The 22096-nt window shown below is 37.8% G+C and overlaps 1 protein-coding gene across 1 annotated transcript; it reads left to right on the forward strand.

Moving 5' to 3' along the window:
* Positions 1-257: 257 nt before the first annotated feature.
* LOC131146959 (short-chain dehydrogenase TIC 32, chloroplastic-like) lies at positions 258-9115 on the forward strand. The gene is made up of 8 exons (XM_058096839.1): positions 258-619; positions 2251-2482; positions 2715-2794; positions 4846-4999; positions 5741-5819; positions 7424-7508; positions 7846-7892; positions 8678-9115. Exons 1-8 carry the CDS (start codon positions 514-516, stop codon positions 8834-8836), a joined length of 942 nt encoding a protein of 313 aa, XP_057952822.1. The 5' UTR covers positions 258-513; the 3' UTR covers positions 8837-9115.
* Positions 9116-22096: the final 12981 nt, after the last annotated feature.

Here is a 22096-nt window from a genome sequence, read left to right on the forward strand (position 1 = left end):
GAACTTAAAATTTATACATAGAATACTAAAGTTTTAATAGTCTAAGGCCCTATTTAAACTTTAAAAAATAATAAATTTTTGGAAAAAAAAAACTCTATTTTTTTATGTTTGGATATAAAAAGTGAAAAAATTAAAATGTATATTAATTAATAAAAAATAATTTTACACACTATTAATTAATATTTAATTTTTTTTAATTTTTAATCCTACTAAATATTATTTTTATTTTTAATAATATTTTATTTAAAAAATACAATAAAAATAAATTCCCCTCCCTCTTACTTCTTCCCCACCCTTCCATTGTTTGGACCAAATCAATGGCGTCAAGAGTAAACATCTACTTCCGCTTGACGATGAACTAAAACGATTGGACAATCTAGAGTAGGCGGATCGCTCGTCTCCACCATTCCCATTACTTTCACTTCACTGGGACGCCGCCGCCTGGGGTAAAAGCTCGTGCACCTGGTGGATCGCTTTGCGAATCTGTATAGTTCCAACGAAAGATAAGAAAGAATGTGGTTGTTTAGCCGGAAAGGGTCTTCTGGGTTCTCGTCTTCTTCCACAGCGGAGGAAGTTACTCACGGAATCGATGCAACTGGCCTCACTGCCGTTGTTACAGGTAATTTCTGATTTGGGTTTTGTTTTTGTTTTGTTTTTTTTTTTTTTTATTTGTTTGTTGATGAGTAGCTGTTTGCCTTTTCTCTGGAAGTTCCGTTGTTTTGTTTGTTTGTTTGTTTTTTATTTTTTTTCCTGTGTGATATTTTTTCATGTGTTGGATTGAAATTAAATGTTGAAGGGTGAAGTTTATCATACAAACGGGTTATTGGCGTCTATGGTAGGGATGGAATTCGAAGTAATGGATTTAAATTTCTCACTTAGATTTCCGTCGTGCTCTCTATGGAATTTTCATTTCTTTCTTTCCTAACCCATTCCATTCCGCAAATCAAACATGCGTCAGTGCTTCTCTTGGAGGCAATTAACACCTATCGGTTATTGCAAATTCTGTCTTGCATTCCATTCTGGTAATACATATCTGGTGGGCGGTTCTTTTCTTCGTGGGAAATTGCTGAAATCTATTCACGCGGCGATTAACAACATGAATTTCAGGTCTTGAATTTGAATTTGGGTGATTTTGGATAAATTTTGACATAATTTTATGCTGCACTTTGTCTAAATCTATACATTCAAATTCGAAGCCTCTCCCAAATATGGTGCTATTTATTTTCCCTCTTTCTATCTTTCTATTGACTAAGTCCGGATCCCATGTTAAAGGTTGCTTTAAATTCCCCTATAGAAAGTTGACTACTTGAAAGGTGGCTCATTGAGAGGCGCTTGTCTGAGAGAATTTTTTCATTTGAGAGTTCTCCAGCTTAGCATTCAGCCAAGTTTGGCGGGTTGCAAATATTGAAAATGACTTACGGGTTTTATGAATAATAAATGAATTTTGAATTTACAATATAAACTCATTCAAAATTTCTTTGGAAAATTAAGTTGTGGGTGGTAACATCAGTGGGATTGTTTTAACTTCCTTACAATCCAAGGTATGGTTTCATCTGGGACCACAATTTCTGTTCTTAGTTCTCTTCTCTGGCTGAATGTCCATATGAGCTTCAGTGAGATTGGGTAGATATTTGATATTTTTTAGGCATTTGGCATTAGTAATTGGGTTTAACCTTATTGTTTACTTCCTACTCCTGTTTTCTTGTTGAATGGAGAACTGTTGGTTTTGAGGATGTTTTGTAAAGGAGGCTACTATGAATGCTATCTATGTCTTTAAAAAAATATTTAGGGAAAAATAAAAAAACTTAAAACCTATGTTTGGGAGAGGTTTTGGATTTAGATTTATACAATTTTAGACAAAATGTAATACAAAAATGTATTGAATTGTGTTCAAATCCAAATCCAAGGTCCAAATTCATGCTCCCAAGTGCAGTGTAAATCTTTCAGTTTTCAACACAGAGATTAAGCCTATTTCTTTATATCTGATTGAGAGAAAAAAGTATAAAACTCCTCCCAGTTTCATGCTAGACTAAAGTTTTGTTATGTGAACTGTTGCTATGTAGATGTTAAGAGCTGATTCTCTCCACATTTAATGCTTCTGGCTTAAATAGCTATTATTGTTTTGCTTGCTGGTTATTTGCTGCAAAGCCTCTGTGATGTCATAAGTTCTTGACACATGATTGGCATCTTGTTTTCTTGGAAGCTTTTGCCACTTGTTGAACTAATTCACTCACTATTCTGGGATTACAGGTGCTTCAAGTGGTATTGGCACTGAAACAGCTCGTGTTCTTGCATTTCGTGGTGTCCATGTTGTCATGGCGATCAGGAATTTGGCTGCTGGTAGAAAGTTCAAAGACATAATTGTCAAAGAAATTCCTACAGCTAAAGTTGATCTCATGGAGTTGGATCTCAGCTCAATGGCATCTGTAAGGAAATTTGCATCTGACTTCAATACCTCAGGCCTTCCTCTGAACATCTTAATGTAAGAAACAAAGGGGAGCAGTTATGCTAGAATCCTTGTCCATTATAAATGGCTTCCTATTCTGTGTGTGTGTGCGCGTGTGAATCCACCACACCAGATACATATATGCAGCTTTTGTGTGTGTGTGTGTGTGTGTCTGTATGTGTGTGTGTGGTGTGTGTGTGTGTGTGTGTGTGGTGTGTATCTTTATTGCAACTGAACAATGAGTGAATTATGTCTTCTTTATTTTAAGTAACAATGCAGGAGTCATGGCGACCCCATTTACACTTTCTCAAGACAAGATAGAACTGCAGTTTGCAACAAACCACTTAGGTATGTTGTATTTATGTTAAAGGGATGTTTTAGTGCCCAATCAAAACAAGAAATTCTGTTGGATGCTTTAGGGTTACCATAGTCTCCTTTCAAACATTAGCCATTTTTGTTCCTAGCTAAAAAATTTTGGGTGGGGGGTTCCCGGTGCACAAAGCTCCTGTTTATGCAAAGTCCAGAGAAGAGGCGGACCACGATGGGTCTATAGTACACAGCCTTGCCTTGCATTTTTGCAAGAGGCTGTTTCCATGCCTCGAACCCATGATCTCCATGTCACATGGTGACAACTTTACCGTTGCTCCTAGGCTTCTCTTCATTTTGTTGCTAGCTCTTGAAGATTTAAGATAGCGTCTTCTTTTTTTAAAAAAAAAAAAGTGTATTGGGTTGTGTTCCCCCGAAAATTTCTTCACTTGGAAGCTGGTACTGTCCTTTAAAAAAAAAAAAAAAAAACTTGTTTTGTAAATAACTTGATGATTGTTGCTATATTAGTAAGTGAAATTCAAACTTAGATTTAGTCATTTTAATTGAAATAAATTGATTTACTGGTCATCTGTTTTCATCCTCCCTATTTGTATCTGTTTTATGCACAGGAATTGGGTCAAAAACTGAGAATTAAGGTAGGAATTGGGTCAAAAACTGAGAATTAAGTACAGACTTTATCAATTAAAGCACTAAGCTACTGTCCTTCATAGTATGTAATATTGGCGCAAAGATGGAAGCATAACTGGTAGGATCACAATAAATTGTAGTGGATCTGGGTTTGTGACAGATAGGGTCGTAGGAGGATCATGGTAGCATCTTAAGATCCTACTAAATGTTTATATTGCAGACTTGATGTTTGTCTTGTATAACTTGTACAAGAAATGAACAACCTTGGAAGTGATTTAATTTATTTAATACTAAAGAACTTAACAGTCTCAAAATTTTATTTTTAGTTTCACCATGTTCATTAAATTATTCAAACTTCAAATATTAATATTCATGTTGAGGATGGAGATTAATAGTTAATACACTAATGCATTGCCCTTCATGCTGTTTCAATTGTTTGGCTTTTGTTATTTGTTTGCTAAGACTTAAAAAATAACTTAAAATGAGGTAGTGAGGAAGGATTTAATAGTCCTTAATCTAATAGAGGGAAAAAAACGCTCTTAATTAGGTGAATTGGCAGAAAAAGATTCATGTAGCCGACCCGTCAAGTGGGACTGAAGGCTTCTTCTTGTTTCTGTTGTTTTTTTTTTTTTCAAAAAAATTATTTACATATTGTTGAATTGTTTGTTGACTAATTTGTACTAAGAACTATGTTTTTGGATAAAATTATTCCCTTTTCATTATAAACTGGTTAGATCTTTAATAGGGTTAGGAATGCAACAGTTTGAACACTTTGCCTCTTTGTTATACAAGGGCTCTATACCTGATTTTCTTACTCTTGAACCCTTACTGGCAAATTTGTTAGGCTTATATTATTGAAATTTATGAAAAATAACATATACAGGCATTTTTTTTTTTTTTTAATATGATTAGTAGGATGTTATGACCCTCAATCCAAAATCTGTTAACCCTCCAAGTGATCCTATGTTGGATCCCAATTTTCACAACCTTCACTATGACCATGCATAAAATTGTAAATCCAATAAAATTTTGAGTGAAATTAAGTGGAAATACACAAGATCTAAATCCATGCAACTAATATGTTCTCCTGAATTCAGGGAAGAGAAATTCATGAAGTCAAACAACGCATTAATTAGGTTTTAATCTTTATGCTTGACCCACTCCTTTTACCCATATATTGTGTCAAAGTCTTGGTAGAGGTCCGTATTCCCATAATTTCACACATGTTAGCTATTTTTTTAATAATTAAATGGGTGCAATTGAACCCACTGGAGTAGGTATGGCTCCACTCCTACACCTACTTGTCTTTATGGCTCTACCCTAGCCATACTTGTCTTCAAATCATGCAATATGGATGCAATAATTGAAGCTAATGTTGTTGTCGTCATCATTGTTGTTGTTGTTGTTGTACTTACTGCTTTTACTTCTTTGAACTTTATTTTTAGGTCACTTTCTCTTGACAAATCTATTGTTGGACACTATGAAAAGAACAGCACGCGAAAGTAATAAAGAGGGAAGGATTGTGAATGTTTCATCAGAGGCTCACCGATTTTCTTATGGTGAAGGAATTCGTTTTGATAGAATCAATGATCAATCAGGGTAATGCTATTGCAACTTGGTGCATTAGATAATACTCTACTATGGATATACTATTTTTGATTGTTAGCTATGAGATGTGCTTTATCTGAGATTATAGATGTGTACTACATGTTCCTATATATTGTTTGCATGGCCCTACAAATCATAGAGTGCAAAATTGTATGTAAAAAAGTAGCAACAGTTTATTCTCCCGGGTTGCTTTTAAATTGTGAAGTTTTTCATTTTAGATGCCAATTATGGATTCTGTTAACTTCTGATTTCTGTAAACTTGCTCTGCACTCATCTCACTAAGCACTAATGTAGACTGTAGCCTAGGTTTGTCCCTGCACTTATCAATAAATAATCTATTCTCATTGTTCTTGTCATTGGTCTACCTACTATGATATGATTGACAAGGTGTGTGTTGTTAAATTTTGAATTATTTCATTCAATACGTGTTCGGTTATTTTCTATACACATATTATGTAACGTACAAAAAATTGTTACTTTCAAAAAATGCCAAATCAAACATATTGTGCACATGTTATAGTTTGATCTAACTGCTGAAGCAGTATTCTACATTTTTATTGTCTCCCCTCTCAATTGTTTCAATTTCTATATTTTTATCGTTTTCCCCTGTCAATTCTTTCAATTTCTACTCATTTTAGGTTACACCTCCATATCTGTATTTAAATGTTTGATTTAAATATGTTCTTTAAGTGGCATAGCTGATATTATTTTGCTTGGCTTGCTTATGCTCAGGTATGGCAGTATGGGTGCATATGGCCAATCAAAGCTTGCTAATATTTTGCATGCTAAAGAACTTGCAAGGCGTTTAAAGGTACATGATCTGTTTATGGATTTGATGAAATAGAGATTATTTTAATGATAAAATAAACTAATAGTGGCATTCTTTTCAAGGTTTTATATATGACCTAATTCAAAGAAACATTCTTTTCATCTTGTTTTATCAACTAAAATGTGTCAAAACCCTATCAGTTCTGACCTCCATTTAATGCAATAACAGCAGTAAAGCTTGTCTATATGAATCCTTTTCCATCACTCTAGACTCTAGTCAATCCAGGAGACCATCCTCCAGAATTTGAAGAGCTGTTCGATCGTTCTTTACTAGCTCAATTCAAGTATTTTTGCATCTACCTGTCTCTTCCCAGCCTTCTCTTCACTGGTGTACTGTTGCAAATGTTGGAACCATCTGAAACACTATTAGCCTATTTTTTTTTTTAATCTTCTACAACTTTTACTTGTAATTTATTACTGATGTGTAATTTCTTGATTTATATTTTAGAGTTAAACCACTTGCCCATTTTATTATTCTGCATTTTACTTTTTCTTGTTTTTTAGTTGCCAACGTTTTGGTTCATATATAAGGTAACTGGTCCTAAGGCCATCTTATAACATTTCTTTTAGTTTTAGACATATTTGGCAATCACATAGAGCATTAGATGCATTTTAACTTTTAACTTATAGATAGAAATGATTAATTGGTAGCTCATTCGTGTTCCTTTCTTTTTCTATTTATTGTAAAAATTATATATTTTATCCGGAAAGTTACATTTCCTACCATCTAGCAATTAGCGCGATACTGATTGTATCTATAACAAATTTAGTTCTTTTATATTCTTATCTTTTTGTCTCACACTGATATGGCACCTATGTCATATCAAGGGTGAGCCTTGGCCCAACAATAAGGATATGCTAATTGCTAAACCCAAGTCACAGGTTCATGACACAGGATTGCCTCTCAAAATATGGAGGTAAGGTTGCCTACATCATGTTCTCGTTGAACTCTGATATGACATGGGAATTTTTTTTTTTTTTTTAATCTTGTGACTAGGATATTATTGTTCCAAACTTGTCAATTAGCAAGTGCTCTCTTTCCGAATAACCTGACTTTTTGTCCATGTTTTGGGATTCTCCATAATATGTAAACAATGAATTGGAGTGCTCTCCTAGTTATTACTTCTTTGCTCTCTCTCTCTCTCTCGGGGGTCATTTCTCCAGGAAATTTTCTTTTGAAGCAGATGAGATAGGCAAATATGAGAAAAGGGGAAAAAAAAAAAAAAAATTGCCTTGCATTGTTATATTTTTTCATGGCAATTTTATTCCTTCCAACTAAGCTCCCCCCTTTCATCTTCTTCTTTGTTATGCATAGCTTCCGTATATCAATTATTTTTTTACATTTAAAACTTTCCTTCACCCTTGGATCCTTGGAATACAGAATGTGTGTGTGTGTTTTTAAATCTGGTAATCAGCCTGTTAAGAAAATGAGGGTGATACTACCAAGTATCCATGTTCCTCATCTCTGCTACAAGCAGAACCTTGTGTGCTAGGGTGCCTTTATTTTCTTTGTGCTACTGCAGCTTCTTTTTTGTTTTTTCATCAAAGCTCTTGGTTGTCATAGAGATGATTTCTTCATTTGAACAGGAAGATGGGGCTGAGATAACTGCAAATTCACTTCATCCAGGATCCATTGTCACCAATCTTTTCCGTCACAACAGCTTACTTGATGGTATTCACTAAAACTTTTTGAGATGATTTCTGCAGCACGAATTATGACAAAAGAGCAAGTTCTCTCACCATTGATATGGAAAATAAATTCAGTGCTTGCAATATTTTATGTATCAATATCTATATCTCCAACATCTATTTTCATCAATGTCATTTTACAAAGCCCTCTACAAACTAGTACAAAGTTCTCAGCTTACAAGACTTAATATTTGGTGGGGACGACATATCCCATTAGGAAGTCAGGCCAAAGAACTCAGATCTTTTACAATACTCTTTTGCGTTTAATGCAACTTTCTCATGTTCCATACATTTATCCATTGCTTCTTTCACTTTTGCAGGTCTTGTTAATAAGCTAGGTAAATTTGTGCTTAAAAATGTTCCGCAGGTAAATTCCCAGTTTTATTTGATTAAATCTACTCATGAAGGTATCAAGTTAACGTTTCAAATTGGACAGTTGTTTGATGCCAAGGACATAGGTCTTGTACATATGGTTCATTAGAGTTCAATAAAAATTCTTGTGTTTGTGGCACAATGTTGATATGTGGTTCAAAACATGATTTGTAGTTCTCCATAGTCCATAGTGAAGGAAACTACTCACTGTGCGACTAAATGTGGTTAATTTTGCACTCCGCATTGGTTAGGGATGGCCACATCTTTGCAATATTGCAAATCACTGTTGTCATTTTGGCATTGGCCCAACGGCAGAACCAAGGGCTACGCATAGGGGTAGTGACCCGCTTGGTCCTAAATAGTTCTTGTCTATCAGTTAAAAAAAATCCTTCATTACTGTATACTGTAGCCATATAAAATTATATAAATACTAACCTGACCCACTTTTTTTTAGGCAATGAAAGCTAGACTAGGTTCAATATCAAATGTAATAGATAGATCCTTCGTTTGGTAGTCATGTCAACTTTGTCCAAATATAAAACGTTTACATGTAATAAGTTTTTGAAATCTTTAAATTTTCACTTCTCTAAGAATAAACTACAGTGCACACATTTTTGTCCCTTGGATAAATTTCTGTGTGCCACTGCTCTGGACTGTTGCCCGCATTTCTGCAGGGATAGTTCTTGACCCCTTATTTTTGTTGAAAGACAAAACACAAGAAATGGTTCTAGTACATGAAACTGTGGTACTAATGTCATTTTCCATCAAATTTAATTGTAGGGGGCAGCGACAACCTGCTACGTGGCATTGCATCCACAGGTCAAGGGGATCAGCGGGGAATATTTTTCAGATAGTAACGTGTCCACGGCTAACTCAAAGGCAAGGGACCCTGATTTGGCAAAGAAACTATGGGATTTCAGCATGAATTTGGTTAAATGATGTACCCACAATTCATAGAAATAAGATATTTCTGTACTTGAAAAGATGAAAAGAGCCAGAAAAGGAGCTATACTCTGAATGGTAGAATTCTTCATGTTTCCTATTTGCAGAGTGGATTTGATTGTCTTATTTTAGTTGATGCCAAGGTACAGTGGTCATTCATCTTTTGTTTTATCCAAGTACCCTTATGTTGTGTTTGGAAGGATGAAAAGAGAAGGAAGAAAAGAGGAAGCCAAGGGGATTGAAAATTTCCTTTCTTCCATTTTGTAGTTGTCAAAATTTTGAGGAATGAAAGAAAATGGATGCGTCTATATATATTTATCAAGGGCCTGTCCAGGGAGAGAGCAGGGCCAATTACTGGCTGCCCTCTTCACCTCATCTCAAGATGGCACATGAATAGTCTTTTTCCAAATATAAAGCTCAGAATTCAATTCAAGTTCTTCACAAATGCCAATGTGTCGCTTGCGACCATGATATCCATCTGCCATGGTTTATGTGCAAAAAGTAAAACATGAAAGCTAGCATAGAAGTTTAAAAGTATTTCAAATTTATAAATAAAACTTTGATTTTACACTTTATTAGTACAAAGTTTTTCTCTAAAAATAAAATTTTATTTTTAATAATATTTAATAGAGAATGAAAAATATAAGAGAAAGAACTTCATCCTTATTTTTCTTCTCTTTCAAATGAAATTTTTGATACAAAAGACAGAAGAAGAGGTTATGCTAAATGTGACTTATTATTTGAGGGCTCAAAGTTCTGCCTTGAATTTAGATTTAAGTTTATTTAAATTAGAAAATAACATGAGGGTAAGTATTGTACGTTAAAAAAGGAAAGAAAATAATATCAACACATTCTATATATATCATTAACAAGTTACTAACAAAAATGGATAAGTTTCATTACAATGAAATGTGAAGATGTCCTCTTAGAGTCTTTTAGAATATATTTATTTATTATAGCCTACTCTCCCATGCTATATTACCATTATAGTTTGATAAATGATTTTATTTTACGAGGTGCTTCCTCCCAAGCCATTCGAAACTTAGAGAATAATAGAATATGAGGGAAAGAAAAAGAAAGCATAAAGAAATTCAATTTCTCATGGTTATCAAGGAAATAAAAAATATATCAAATCAATGAATAAAAATTTGATTTTATACCATTCATGTTTAAAAATATTTGAAATAAAGAGAAAAATATAATTGAAATTGACTTTCCTTCTCATTTTCCTTTCCTTTATTTTTTCCCACCAAAATCCTTGATCTGAACAGAGTCGAACAAAAATTTGGATCAAGAATTTTGTTTGAGAAAAGGAAAGAAAAGAAAAATAAGAAGGTGTTGTGGAATCGGATATAGGATGCACAGCGGAATAAGTAAATCACAGCAAATGATGAAGCAACAACACACAATATATACACAACCAGTAAATCAGAAAGCAAATAAAGAGAACAACACAAGAATATACGTAGTTCGGCAAAGCCTACATCCACGGAAGCAATCGACACAAGAATTTCACTAAGAAATATCAAAGTACACAATGCACTTCACAATGATCTCTCTCTACTATCAAAGTATGCCCAGAAGAACATATATACCACTCCCTCGGAGGTTTCCTTCCAATTACCCAACCACCCTAACGTTCAAATTCAAAATTCAAATATTTTCTCGCAGCCTATATGCACTCGTCGACGAGAATAGGACACTCATCCACCTTGAACTTGGAACGCTAGATTGGGCTTGTCTCCCTTCTATCACTTGGAGACGTGGAATAAGTTCAAGCAATGCTTGAACTTTTCAGTAGTGATTGGCTTTGTCAAAATATCTACTGCGTTTTCAGATGTGTGAACCTTTTTCAACACAAGTTTACCCGAAGTAATCAACTCCCGAACCCGGTGGAACCTCACATCAATATGCTTGGTTCTAGCGTGGTACACTTGATTATTTGCTACATAAATAGCATTTTTACTGTCACAATGCAACACAACCCCGTCTTATTGTAAGCCCAACTCTTTGACTAAATTGGTAAGCTGTAAGGCTTCCAATGTAGTTTCGGCAACTACCACACTCAACTTCAGTTGTGGACAATGCCACCAGAGATTGAACCATGGATCTCCAACATATAGGTCCTCCTACAAGGGTAAAAACATAACCCGTTGTGAACCTTCTGTCATCCATATTCCCCGCATAATCAGCATCTACAAACCTTATAACTGAAGGACAACCACGTTACTTTCCGAACATGATGCCATAACCCAATGTACCTTGTAAGTGTTTGGAGATCCACTTAACGACTTCCCAATGCTATCTATGTGGATTAGAAAGAAACTTACTCACCACACTCATAACATGTGCCAAGTCTGGCCTTGTACATACCATGACATACATTAAACTCCGCACAGCGCTAGGATAGGGGACCCTTGAAATATCCAGGATATCGTCAACCATACTTGGGTCATTTGCAGTAGACAACTTAAAATGACTCGTTAGAGGTGTACACACCGGTTTTGCATCAGTCATGCTAAACCTATCCAACACCTTCTGAACATAACCACCCTAAGATAACCATAACCTCCCTGCAGTTCTGTCCTGGCAAATCTCCATCTCAAGTATTTTCTTGGTTGAACCAAGATCTTTCATGTCAAACTCTTTATGCAACAGTTCCTTTAACTGATTCACCTCGGTTAAATCTTTTGCGGCTATCAACATGTTATAGACATACAATAACAATAAAATAAAAGAACTTTCACCAAACTTGTTCACATACACGCAACAGTCATACTCACACCTTTTGTAACAAATCTTGATTATGTAGGAATCAAATCTTTTATACCATTGCCTTAGACACTGTTTCAACTCGTAAAGAGTTTTCTTCAACTTGCAAACTAAGTTTTCTTTTCCTGGTTCATAGAATCCCTCTGGCTTTACCATATAAATCTGTTCCTCCAAGTTATCGTGAAGAAACGTCATCTTCACATCCATTTGTTCCAAATGAAGATCATAATGGGCTACCAACCCCAACACAATCCTGATAGAAGTGTGTTGGACCACAGGTGAAAAATTCTCATCATAATCTATTCCTTTTTTCTATGAGTACCCTTTTGCCACTAATCGTGCCTTGAATTTTTCTCCTTCCTTTTCTGAAATTGCTTCCTTCTTCTTATATACCCATTTGCAACCTATCAGTCTCTTCCCATCTGGAAGCTCCACCAAATCCCAAGTTTGGTTCTTATGAAGTGATTTCATCTCCTCAATCATTGCACTCATCCACCTACCTTTCTCTTGGCCATGCACTACCTCTTGAAATATAGTTGGATCACTGCAACTAGTAAGAAAAGCATAAGACACTAACTCTTCAAATCCATACCTTGGTAGAGGTCTGATACTGTGTCTAGATCTCCGTATAGGAAGATTGTCGACTTACTGGTTTCCCGAGCTAGAGCTCACTGCAACCAAAGGACCATGATCATTATTGCTGCCATGAGCTTCCAACTCCACCTGCACAACATGTTCATCTCTGCCCCAGCTTTTGAGCTCCTGTTTCTGTTCATCACAATCTTGAGTACGCTTCACCATAGCCTTCTCATCAAAGATTACATCCCTACTGTTCACCACTTTGTTCGCCACTAGATCCCATAGCTTGTATCCCTTTACACCCTTTTGATATCCCAAAAAGATGCAACGTCAAGACTTTCGTTCAAGCTTAGATCTCTCCTCACTAGACATGTGAACATAGGTTGAACACCCGAATACCTTCAATTCGGAGTAGTCTACTACATTTCTCGTCTACACCTTTTCTGCCATTTTACCCTCTAATGACGCCCTTGGTGATCGGTTTATCGGAAAACAAGTCATACTACCTACCTAGGTTCAGAAGTTCTTCGGTAGCCCTGCATTAAGCCTGAGATACCGAACTCTTTCAACAAGAGTCCGGTTCATCCTTTCTGCCACACCATTTTGTTAAGGTGTCTGACTTCTAATAAAAGTCTATAAATCGAGAATTAGCGTACTCGATCCCATTATCCGACCTCAGATATTTGATTCTCCTCCCCATCTAGTTTTCCACTTAAGCTTATCACATCTTAAACTTGGCAAATGTATCAGACTTATGCCGCATGAAGTATACCCAGACTTTCCGTGAGTAGTCGTCAACAAAACTCACGTAATACACATGTCCACCCCTTGACGTTACTCTAACCAGTCCCCAAACATCGAAATGTACATAATCAAGAATACCTTTCGTCATGTGAACAACTAACTTGAATTTTGCCCTGTTTTATTTTCCAAGCACACAAATTTTGCAAAAATCTAGCTAACATGATATCATACATTTCAAGAGTTTCCTCTTGTGTAGTTCCTTCATACCATGTAACCTCATATGCCCAAGACGCATATGCCACAAGACAGTTTCATCATATTCAACATCTACGGCTACAACTCCACCTACAACAATAGTTCCCTACAATGTGTAGATATTCTTTTCTATCTTTTGCCCTTTCATCACCATCAGATTACCTTTTCATACTTTCATAACCCCGCCTTCGAGCTTGTAATTGAAACAATTACAATCCAAGGTGCCAAGTGAAATTAAGTTCTTCCTTAACTCTAATATATGTCTTACATTACTCAAGGTTCTCACAGTACCATCAAACATTTTTATCTTAACGTTTCCTATGTCAATGATCTTACAAGAAACATCATTACCCATAAGAACTGAACCTGAGTTTACCAACCTATAGGTGCTGAACCACTCCTTCTTTGGATTCATATGGTAAGAACATGTCGAGTCAAGTATCTATGAGTCTGTAAGGTTATCCGACCATAACGAAACCATAGGAACATCACCATCACTGCAAACTGAATCTCCTTCTTAAACAACATTCGTGGATTTCGCAGTACCCTCATGCTTTTCAGCATTTCCTTTTTTCCAATCCAGACACTCCGGTTTAACATGCCTTTTTTACCGCATTTATAACACCAGATATCCTTCTTCTTCTTGGATTGAGTACGGAATTTCTGACTAGATCCATATTTGGATTTTCCTTTGCCACGCTCACTGTTACCTTTCACCACAAGTCCTTCTCCTTCATCACATATTTTCAGCCTTTAATGAAAATTCAGTAAGGCACTTGTCGCCACTTCTAGATTAAGAGATTATTTTCCCCAAGGGTGGTAACCAAATTTTAATGAGTGTGAGTCGCTGGCAAAGAGTTTTGTAATATCAAAGCCTTATCATCTTCATCAAACTTAACATCAACACGCATCAAATCACTTATGATTTGATTAAAGGCGTTAATATGTTGATTTAAGTTTGATCCTTCAACCATCTTAAGCCAATAAAGATGTTGCTTAAGAAATAGTTTATTTGAGAGGGATTTGGACATATACCAGCTTTCTAACTTTCGTTATACAACCATTGAAGAATCTTCGTCCATCACATGATAGAGCACTCCATCGGCTAAACACAAGCGCATTGTAGAAACAACCTTTGCTTGCAATTCTTACCAAGTTGCTTCATCCATATTATCCGGTTGAATTCCATGTAGAGCCTTCACCATTCCTTGTTGCATAAGTATATCCTTAACTCTCCTCTGCCACAAACCAAAATTTTCAGTTCCATCGAATTTTACGACATCAAATCTTGCAGAAGAAGTACCCGAAGCCATGATAACCACGCTCTGATACCAATTTGTTGTGGAATCAGATATAGGATGCACAATGGAATAAGTAAATCACAAAAAATGATGAAGCACCAATACACACAATGTATACACAATCAATAAATCAGAAAGCAAATAAAGAGAACAACACAAGAATATACATGGTTCAGCAAAGCCTACATCCACTAAAGCAATCGGCACAAGAATTTCACTAACAAATATCAAGGTACGCAATATACTTCACAATGATCTCTCTCTACCATCAAAGTATACCCAGAAGAACATAAATAACACTCCCTCGGAGGCTTCCCTCTAATTACCCAACCACCCCAATGTTCCAATTCAAAATTCAAATATTTTCTTGCAGCCCAAATGTACTCGACGAGAACAGGAGACTTATCGACGATTCAAAGAAGGCCACTCGTCGACTAGTACAGTCACTCGTCAATGAGTCCATTTTTCTGCTCTCGGTATCTCGAAACCTCTAAATTTTCCTTGCTCTTGGGATCTACTCGTCGACGAGTCATGCACCATCCATATGTTTTTCTTCTTCTTTTGTTTATGAACCCCACATCAAGTATAAGAGCCACACATAAATACAACAGAAGGAAATTCATTTTTCAGTATATTTTCTCCCTATATCAAATACCATTTAAAATAAAAAATTGTTCTAATATGATTAAAAATTAAGAAAAACCAAATATTAAGGATGTGTAAAATTAAAATTTTGTTCATTGATTTGGTATATTTTTTATTTTCTTTCTTATTTTTCTTGATAACCAAATACAAAAAAATGAAATTCTTCCTATTTTTTTTTTTTCTTCAATATTTTCCAAGTTCCAAACCGGGTGTAAGAGAATGTAGGAAAGAGTATAGGATTAGAAATCTTGAGAAAGGGACTCCTAACTCAACTTAAGTGTGAACAAAAGATCCTATCATTCCAAACTCAAATTCTAAAAGTCCATCACTTTCATTAGTTGTTTGGTATTGGTACGTGAAAATAAAATTTAATTTGGTTCATTCATTCTTAACTTTATTTTTTTATTTCATACTTTACAAATCAAATGGACAATAATGTGTTCAAAAACAAAATAAGCTTTGGCGAGCTAATATAATTAGCCTGCTTGAATATATACTTCCAATGGCTTAATTCCCTATTTTCAGAGGAAAAAACAAACAGATCTTCTTTTCTTTTTAAAATCGAACCGTGTTCGTTAAATTGTAGACCGGATCCAAGCCCAAAAGTAGCCCAATCCACGGTTCATCATTGGGTCACAACAAGCCACCTCGAGTAAATACATGCATAACCAGAAAACCTAGGAAGACATGGTCATCTCATCTAGGTCAAGAAGGTCAGCACAGTGCAGAGGCAATTACTAGAAGATACCAGTTTCTGATAAATGGCTGTAAATGGAGAATAGCTACAACCAAAATAAAAGCGTACCCTTCTTTTTCTCTCCTCCTCCACTCGTCTCCTTCCCTCCCTCTGTTTCTCAATCCTTCCCCTCATATAAAGCAGTGAACACAGCTATGGAACAGTACTAGTACTGCTGTAGCTCCTGCTTTTCACACCACTATTAGAATATATGTTAGAATATTATGATTTTATGCTTATTTTATTCTGATTTGATTCTTTATATTTATTATCTTTCTATTATTATTTAACTTCATTCTCATATAAATATGCTCTCTATTGTACAGCTCTCTCTCTACAATTTCTTTCTTTCCTTCTTTTGTCGTGGTATCAGAGTTACAGACTTGTGGCCTGTAAAATTTTTCCAACATTCTTCCGACGGATTTCCAATGCTCTTTCTTATGACGGTAGCCTATGTTTGGAGTTCTTTTCAACCCTTTTGCATTCCAATTTTTGAACAATAAGTCCAGAAACAAATTCGCAAGGTACGGTACTTCCCTCCTGTAAAGGAAGCTCCGCTGTTACCTGCCTCACGTGCCGCCATGCGCCGCTGCTTCTCTCTGCCTTCCTCAACTGCGCATTGTTCAAGTCACTATTCCACCGAGGTGCCACCACCGTTGGGAAGCCCATTCAGAGAGGAGTTCAACGTCGCCGAAATCGGAGCCATCCGACGCCACACGCGCCCCCACGCGCTGCCTGAAGATTCTAGTGCGCCGCTCACACGCCAACTGGCTGTTGCACGTGCTTAGGCCTTCACACGCTACCATGTGTCTCATTCGGCACGTGACACCTCAGCCCTAGCTGCCACGTCAGGCGCCACATCAGCACCGACCATTGCCCGGCGAACCATCACTGTTGACTTCTACCGACATTGGCAGTTGATCATTGACTTTGATTGGGTTGACCATTGACTTTTATCGAGTTGACCGTTGCCAACATTGACTTTTGGGATTTAGGTGTTTACTACTCAATTTTTTGTCCCAATTTCATTTTGCGTTCTGTGTTTGCATTTGAAGCTTCAATATGCCTCAATATGCATCGAATCTTGATTCGATTTTCCGTCCCATTGATGTGATATTGGATGGATCCAATTATAGTATGTGGGCTCAAGATATGGAGATTTTCTTGAAAGGACGCCGATTGTGGTGTTATGTGACTGGAGCAATTCCTAAACCAATGCAGAAGGACAGTGAGAAGGAAGAGGCATTTGCATCTCTTCTGGAAGAATGGGACAGTATTCACTACAAGATTCTGTCTTGGTTCATCAATACTTCCATTACATCCATCAGTAGTCTTCTTTCAAGACTTGGGAAAGCTAAGGTGGCTTGGGATTTTCTAGCCAAAGGATACAACTGTTGTCACGCCCCGAACTCGGAAATGGGACCCATGGGTGAATTAGTAACCTAACATGTCCCTATATCATACAAATAATAACGATACAGCATGATGAATGAGGGTCCCACCCCGTGGGGTTACCAGGCACCCTATACGCATCCATACACAAATCATATACATAGCGAAAAAGGTCATTCTATACAGTTACTATACCATACCAGAGTCTATACAAAACAAAACAGAGTCCAGGCTCCATACATACAAAACGTACATTTAGGTGCCAGCATACCACAAAACGGCAACCTGTGAAACAAAAGTCCTAACACTTACCCAAGCGCTACCTGCAATACACCGGCCACCACACTCCCAACACAAGGACGCTAGTTCCAGTTACTCGAAAGACCTGAAAAATATTTACGTACAGCAGGGGTGAGACACCTCTCAGTAAAGAAGAATGCAGGTTATATCGGTGTGTGGCATTTGAGTGTTATCATGACGCAATACATATACAATTAAATGCAGTTCCAATACTAATTTCACAATAGTGCATAACGCACACACACATGATCAAGCAATCCTAGTGTCGTCATACCCATCAGCCCGAAATCGGCCCGCGACATACGCCGTTGGCCGATAGTCAACCCGCGAAACAAGGCGCGACCAGCACATGGCTAGTCCCTAACTCCCATGGCATCGTACCGGCGCTAACTGGTAGATCCACACCCTTTAGCGATCAACCAGGATAGGCTCACGCCATCGGATATAGAGTCGGACACTCTCAGTACCTAGAACAAATTTGGAACTTCGTTCCTACTAGCATTTCAACCAAAATACAACACAAACATGCATGCTCATATAACCAAACAAACCACACCCATTTGGTAATCTAAAATAATGGTTTTCCAAACACATACAGTTTAAAACAAGTCAAGGCACGACCATCCTTATATCACAGTATAAATCATCATATACATACGGTTTTCAACAAAACCAAGGATGCAGCCCAATACCCCCCCCCCCTTTTTTCCAAAACTATAATCATGAAAAACTCATAGTTTTCCCTATTAGATCCCCCTAAATGAGTAGCCAAAACACACACAGGACCGTGAACCACAGTTCTACCAAGTCTGATTTCAAAAAATAACCGACATAAATAAATTCCCCTTACCTTTCCCCCAAAAGATCAATCACGAACTCTACGGCTCCTAAACAGCGAATCGAGTTCTCAAAATCTACAAAAAATAGTACAGAAAATACTCATGACTCCGTCCTCTACCAAACTACCAGATCAGAAAAGAAAATCGAGCCTTACCTTGATTTTAAGCCGAAACCTGAAAATCTCTGAAACGGGATTCCGATCCGTAGGTTTTGTAGAGAATCCTTCCCTAATCCTCGTGGTAACATCAGATTGTCAATTCCAACGACAAACGGTGAAGAAATCTAAAGAGAGAGAGAGAGTAGGATGAATTCTAGAGAGAGAGGGAGAGGATTTTAGTTTTCTTAGTGATTAAGAAATGATAAAGGATATTTATAGCCCTTTCACCTGGCTACCCTCGTCGACGAATGGCGACTTTGTCTACAAGGCCCTGCAGTCAGTTCGTCGACGAGACAGTGACCTCTTCGATGAACCTGAGATCCCCGGTGTCCTGAAATCTCTTGGCTTCTCCTCGTCGACGAGCCTCTGAACTTCGTCAATGAGCAGAACAAAGCCTTCGTCGACGAAATCTAGTTTCGTCAACGAAGTCTGCTCAAATTCCAATTTTACCCTTCTCTTTATTATTTAAACCCACATATCACAATTCGGGTTCTTACAACCTCCCCTCCTAACAAAAATTTCGTCCTCGAAATTTGCCATCTCTCATTCACAACTCATTCATATAATCAACCACATATACACAACTCTAGAAAGAAATTGGAAACTACTACAACACAGCCCCATCATAATATGTATACAACAAACTCTCACTTATGGCGAAGGAATACTATGGTTACATACACATCATGTCATCGGAGTTCACAAGTACACACACTCCCAAAGACAAACCAACTATCCCAACCCAAAGCAGGATGACGTACACGTACTCAAAACAACTGTGGATACTTTTGGCGTATTTCCGTTTCCAATTCCCAAGAAGCTTCCTCAACCTCATGGTTTCGCCACAATACTTTCACTAACGGTATCTCTTTAGTACGAAACTTCTGAACTTTAGAGGTCCAAAACCTGAACAGGTATCTCCTCATACGCTAAAGTATCCCCAATTTCCAAATCATCATAACTAACAACATGTGAAGCATCCAACACATACCTTCTCAACAAGGATACGTGAAACACATCGTGGACCCTCGAGAGTGCTGGGGGTAGTGCAATCCTGTAGGCTATAGGACCCACTTGCTCAAGAATCTCGAATGGTTCGATATATCTTGGGCTTAGCTTGCTCTTCTTCCTGAATCTCATCACCCCTTTCATCGAAGCGATCTTCAGAAATACCTTACCCCCCACTTCGAACTCCAACTCACGGCGGCGAACATCTGCATAACTCTTCTACCGACTCTGAGCCTATTTAATCCTCTCTCGGATTAAACCCACCTTCTCAGACGCCTGCTGCACAAGTTCAGGTCCTAACACTTGATGTTCACCAACCTCCCCCCAACACAAAGGAGATCGACACCTCCGACCATACAAAGCCTCGAACAGTGTCATCCTGATACTAGTCTAGAAGTTGTTATTATAAGGAAACTCTACTAGTGGCATAAATTGTATCCAGCTACTACCAAAGTCTAATACACAAGCCCGTGACATATCTTCCAAGATTTGTATCATCCTCTTCGACTGTCCATCAGTCTAGGGGTGGAACGCTGTACTGAAAGTAAGCTTCGTCCCTAATGCCTCCTGCAAGCTCATCCAGAATTGAGAAGTAAACCTCAGGTCTCGATCTGATACAATGGACACCGGTACTCCGTGCATTCTCACAATCTAATGCACATACATATTTGCTAGCCTAATCAAAGGATAGCTAACCTTCATCAGTATGAAATGAGCAGATTTCATCAATCTGTCCACGATCACCCAAATAGCATTCTGCCCGTGAAGTGCTGGCAAAAATCCGGTAACAAAATCCATGGAAATATGCTCCCATTTCCACATCGGAATAGACAAAGGATGCAATGGCCATGCCGGCCTCTGATGTTCAGCTTTCACCCGCTGACACGTCAGACACTACTCCACGAACCAAGCAATCTGCCTCTTTATACTAGAAGGTCTCGCCCAAGTCCCGATACATCTTTGTGCTACCAGGATATACCATATACAAAGAACGATGCGCCTCCTCCAGAATCGTCTTTCTGATCTCATCATCGTTCGGAACACATAACCTGGTCCTAAACCTCAACACACCTCCCTCAGAGATGCTAAACTCTGTAGCCAGTCCCTGCTGTACCTTTTCCATAACCTCTGCATCACTAACTTGCGCAGCTTTTATACGCTCAAACAAAGTCGGCTGGACCACCAAACTAGCAAAGAAAGCCTGATGATCACCAAACACCAACTCAATACCTAAGCTCCCCAAATCCCGTCTAATATGATGTGCTACAATTGTAGATACAGCCACAGGTTCTGCATCAACCACCACATTAGCTTTCCCCGGGTGATAACTGATGACACAATCGTAGTCCTTGATCAACTCAAGCCACCGTCTTTGCCTCAAATTCAACTCCTTCTGTGAGAAAAAGTACCCGAGGCTTTTGTGATCAGTAAAGATCTTGCATTGCACACCATATAAATAATGTCTCCAGATCTCCAATGCATACACAATAGCAACCAACTCTAGATCGTCCGTAGGGTAATTTTTCTCATAGTCTTTCAATTGCCGAGAAGCATAAACTACTACCTTACCCTGCTGCATACGCACACATCCTAGACCCTTCAGAGTTGCGTCGCTATAAATCACAAAACCGCCATCCCCCGAAGGAATGGTCAATACAGGAGGAGTAACCAGTCGATGCTTCAACTCAAGAAAGCACTGCTCGCAATCACTAGTCCAGTTAAACTTCACCCCCTTCCTGGTCAATTGTGTCAGAGGTCCAGACAATTTAGAGAACCGTCTACGAACTAACGATAATAACCCGCCAGTCTTAGAAAAATCTGAACCTCCTGCACACTCTTCGACCTAGCCCAGTCAACCACCGCTTCAATCTTGCTAGGATCAACTGAGATACCGTCCTTAGACACCACATAGCCTAAGAACATGACTTGATTCAACCAAAATTCACACTTCTTCAGCTTAGCATACAACTTCTTCTATCGCATAATTTGTAATACTAACCTTAGATGACTCTCATGCTCTTCCAAACTCCTCGAGTATACCAGAATATCGTCAATGAATATCACCACAAACCGATCCAGGTACTCATGGAAAACCCTATTCATCATATCCATTAACACCGCCAGACCCAAAAGGCATGACTAAAAACTCATAGTGGCCATATCTAGTTCGGAAAGCCGTTTTCGCAACATCCTCAGATCTAACCCTCACCTGATGAAATCCTGACCGCAAGTCAATCTTCAAAAAGACTCGCTTCCCCTGCAACTGGTCAAAGATATCATCTATACGAGGCAAACGATAACGATTCTTCACAGTCACCTTCTTAATCTCACAGTAATCAATGCACATCCACATCGACCCATCCTTCTTCTTCACAAAAAATACTAGAGCTCCCCAGGGCAAAACACTAGGTCGAATGAAACCCCTGTCCAGTAATTCCTGCAATTGCTCCTTTAACTCCCGAAGTTCCGCTGGAGCCATCTGGTACAAAGCTTTAAAGATCGGCGCCTTACCAGGCAGCAACTCTATC

Source organism: Malania oleifera, chromosome 13, assembly GCF_029873635.1.
Source record: "Malania oleifera isolate guangnan ecotype guangnan chromosome 13, ASM2987363v1, whole genome shotgun sequence".
NCBI classification, from domain to species: Eukaryota; Viridiplantae; Streptophyta; class Magnoliopsida; order Santalales; family Ximeniaceae; genus Malania; species Malania oleifera.

Coding starts and splice junctions, on each gene's coding strand:
- LOC131146959 (XM_058096839.1), top strand. CDS start 514: ATGTGGTTGTTTAGCCGGAAAGGGTCTTCTGGGTTCTCGTCTTCTTCC. Junction 5,000..5,740: donor AGAATCAATGATCAATCAGG/GTAATGCTATTG, acceptor GCTTATGCTCAG/GTATGGCAGTATGGGTGCAT. Junction 7,893..8,677: donor TGCTTAAAAATGTTCCGCAG/GTAAATTCCCAG, acceptor ATTTAATTGTAG/GGGGCAGCGACAACCTGCTA.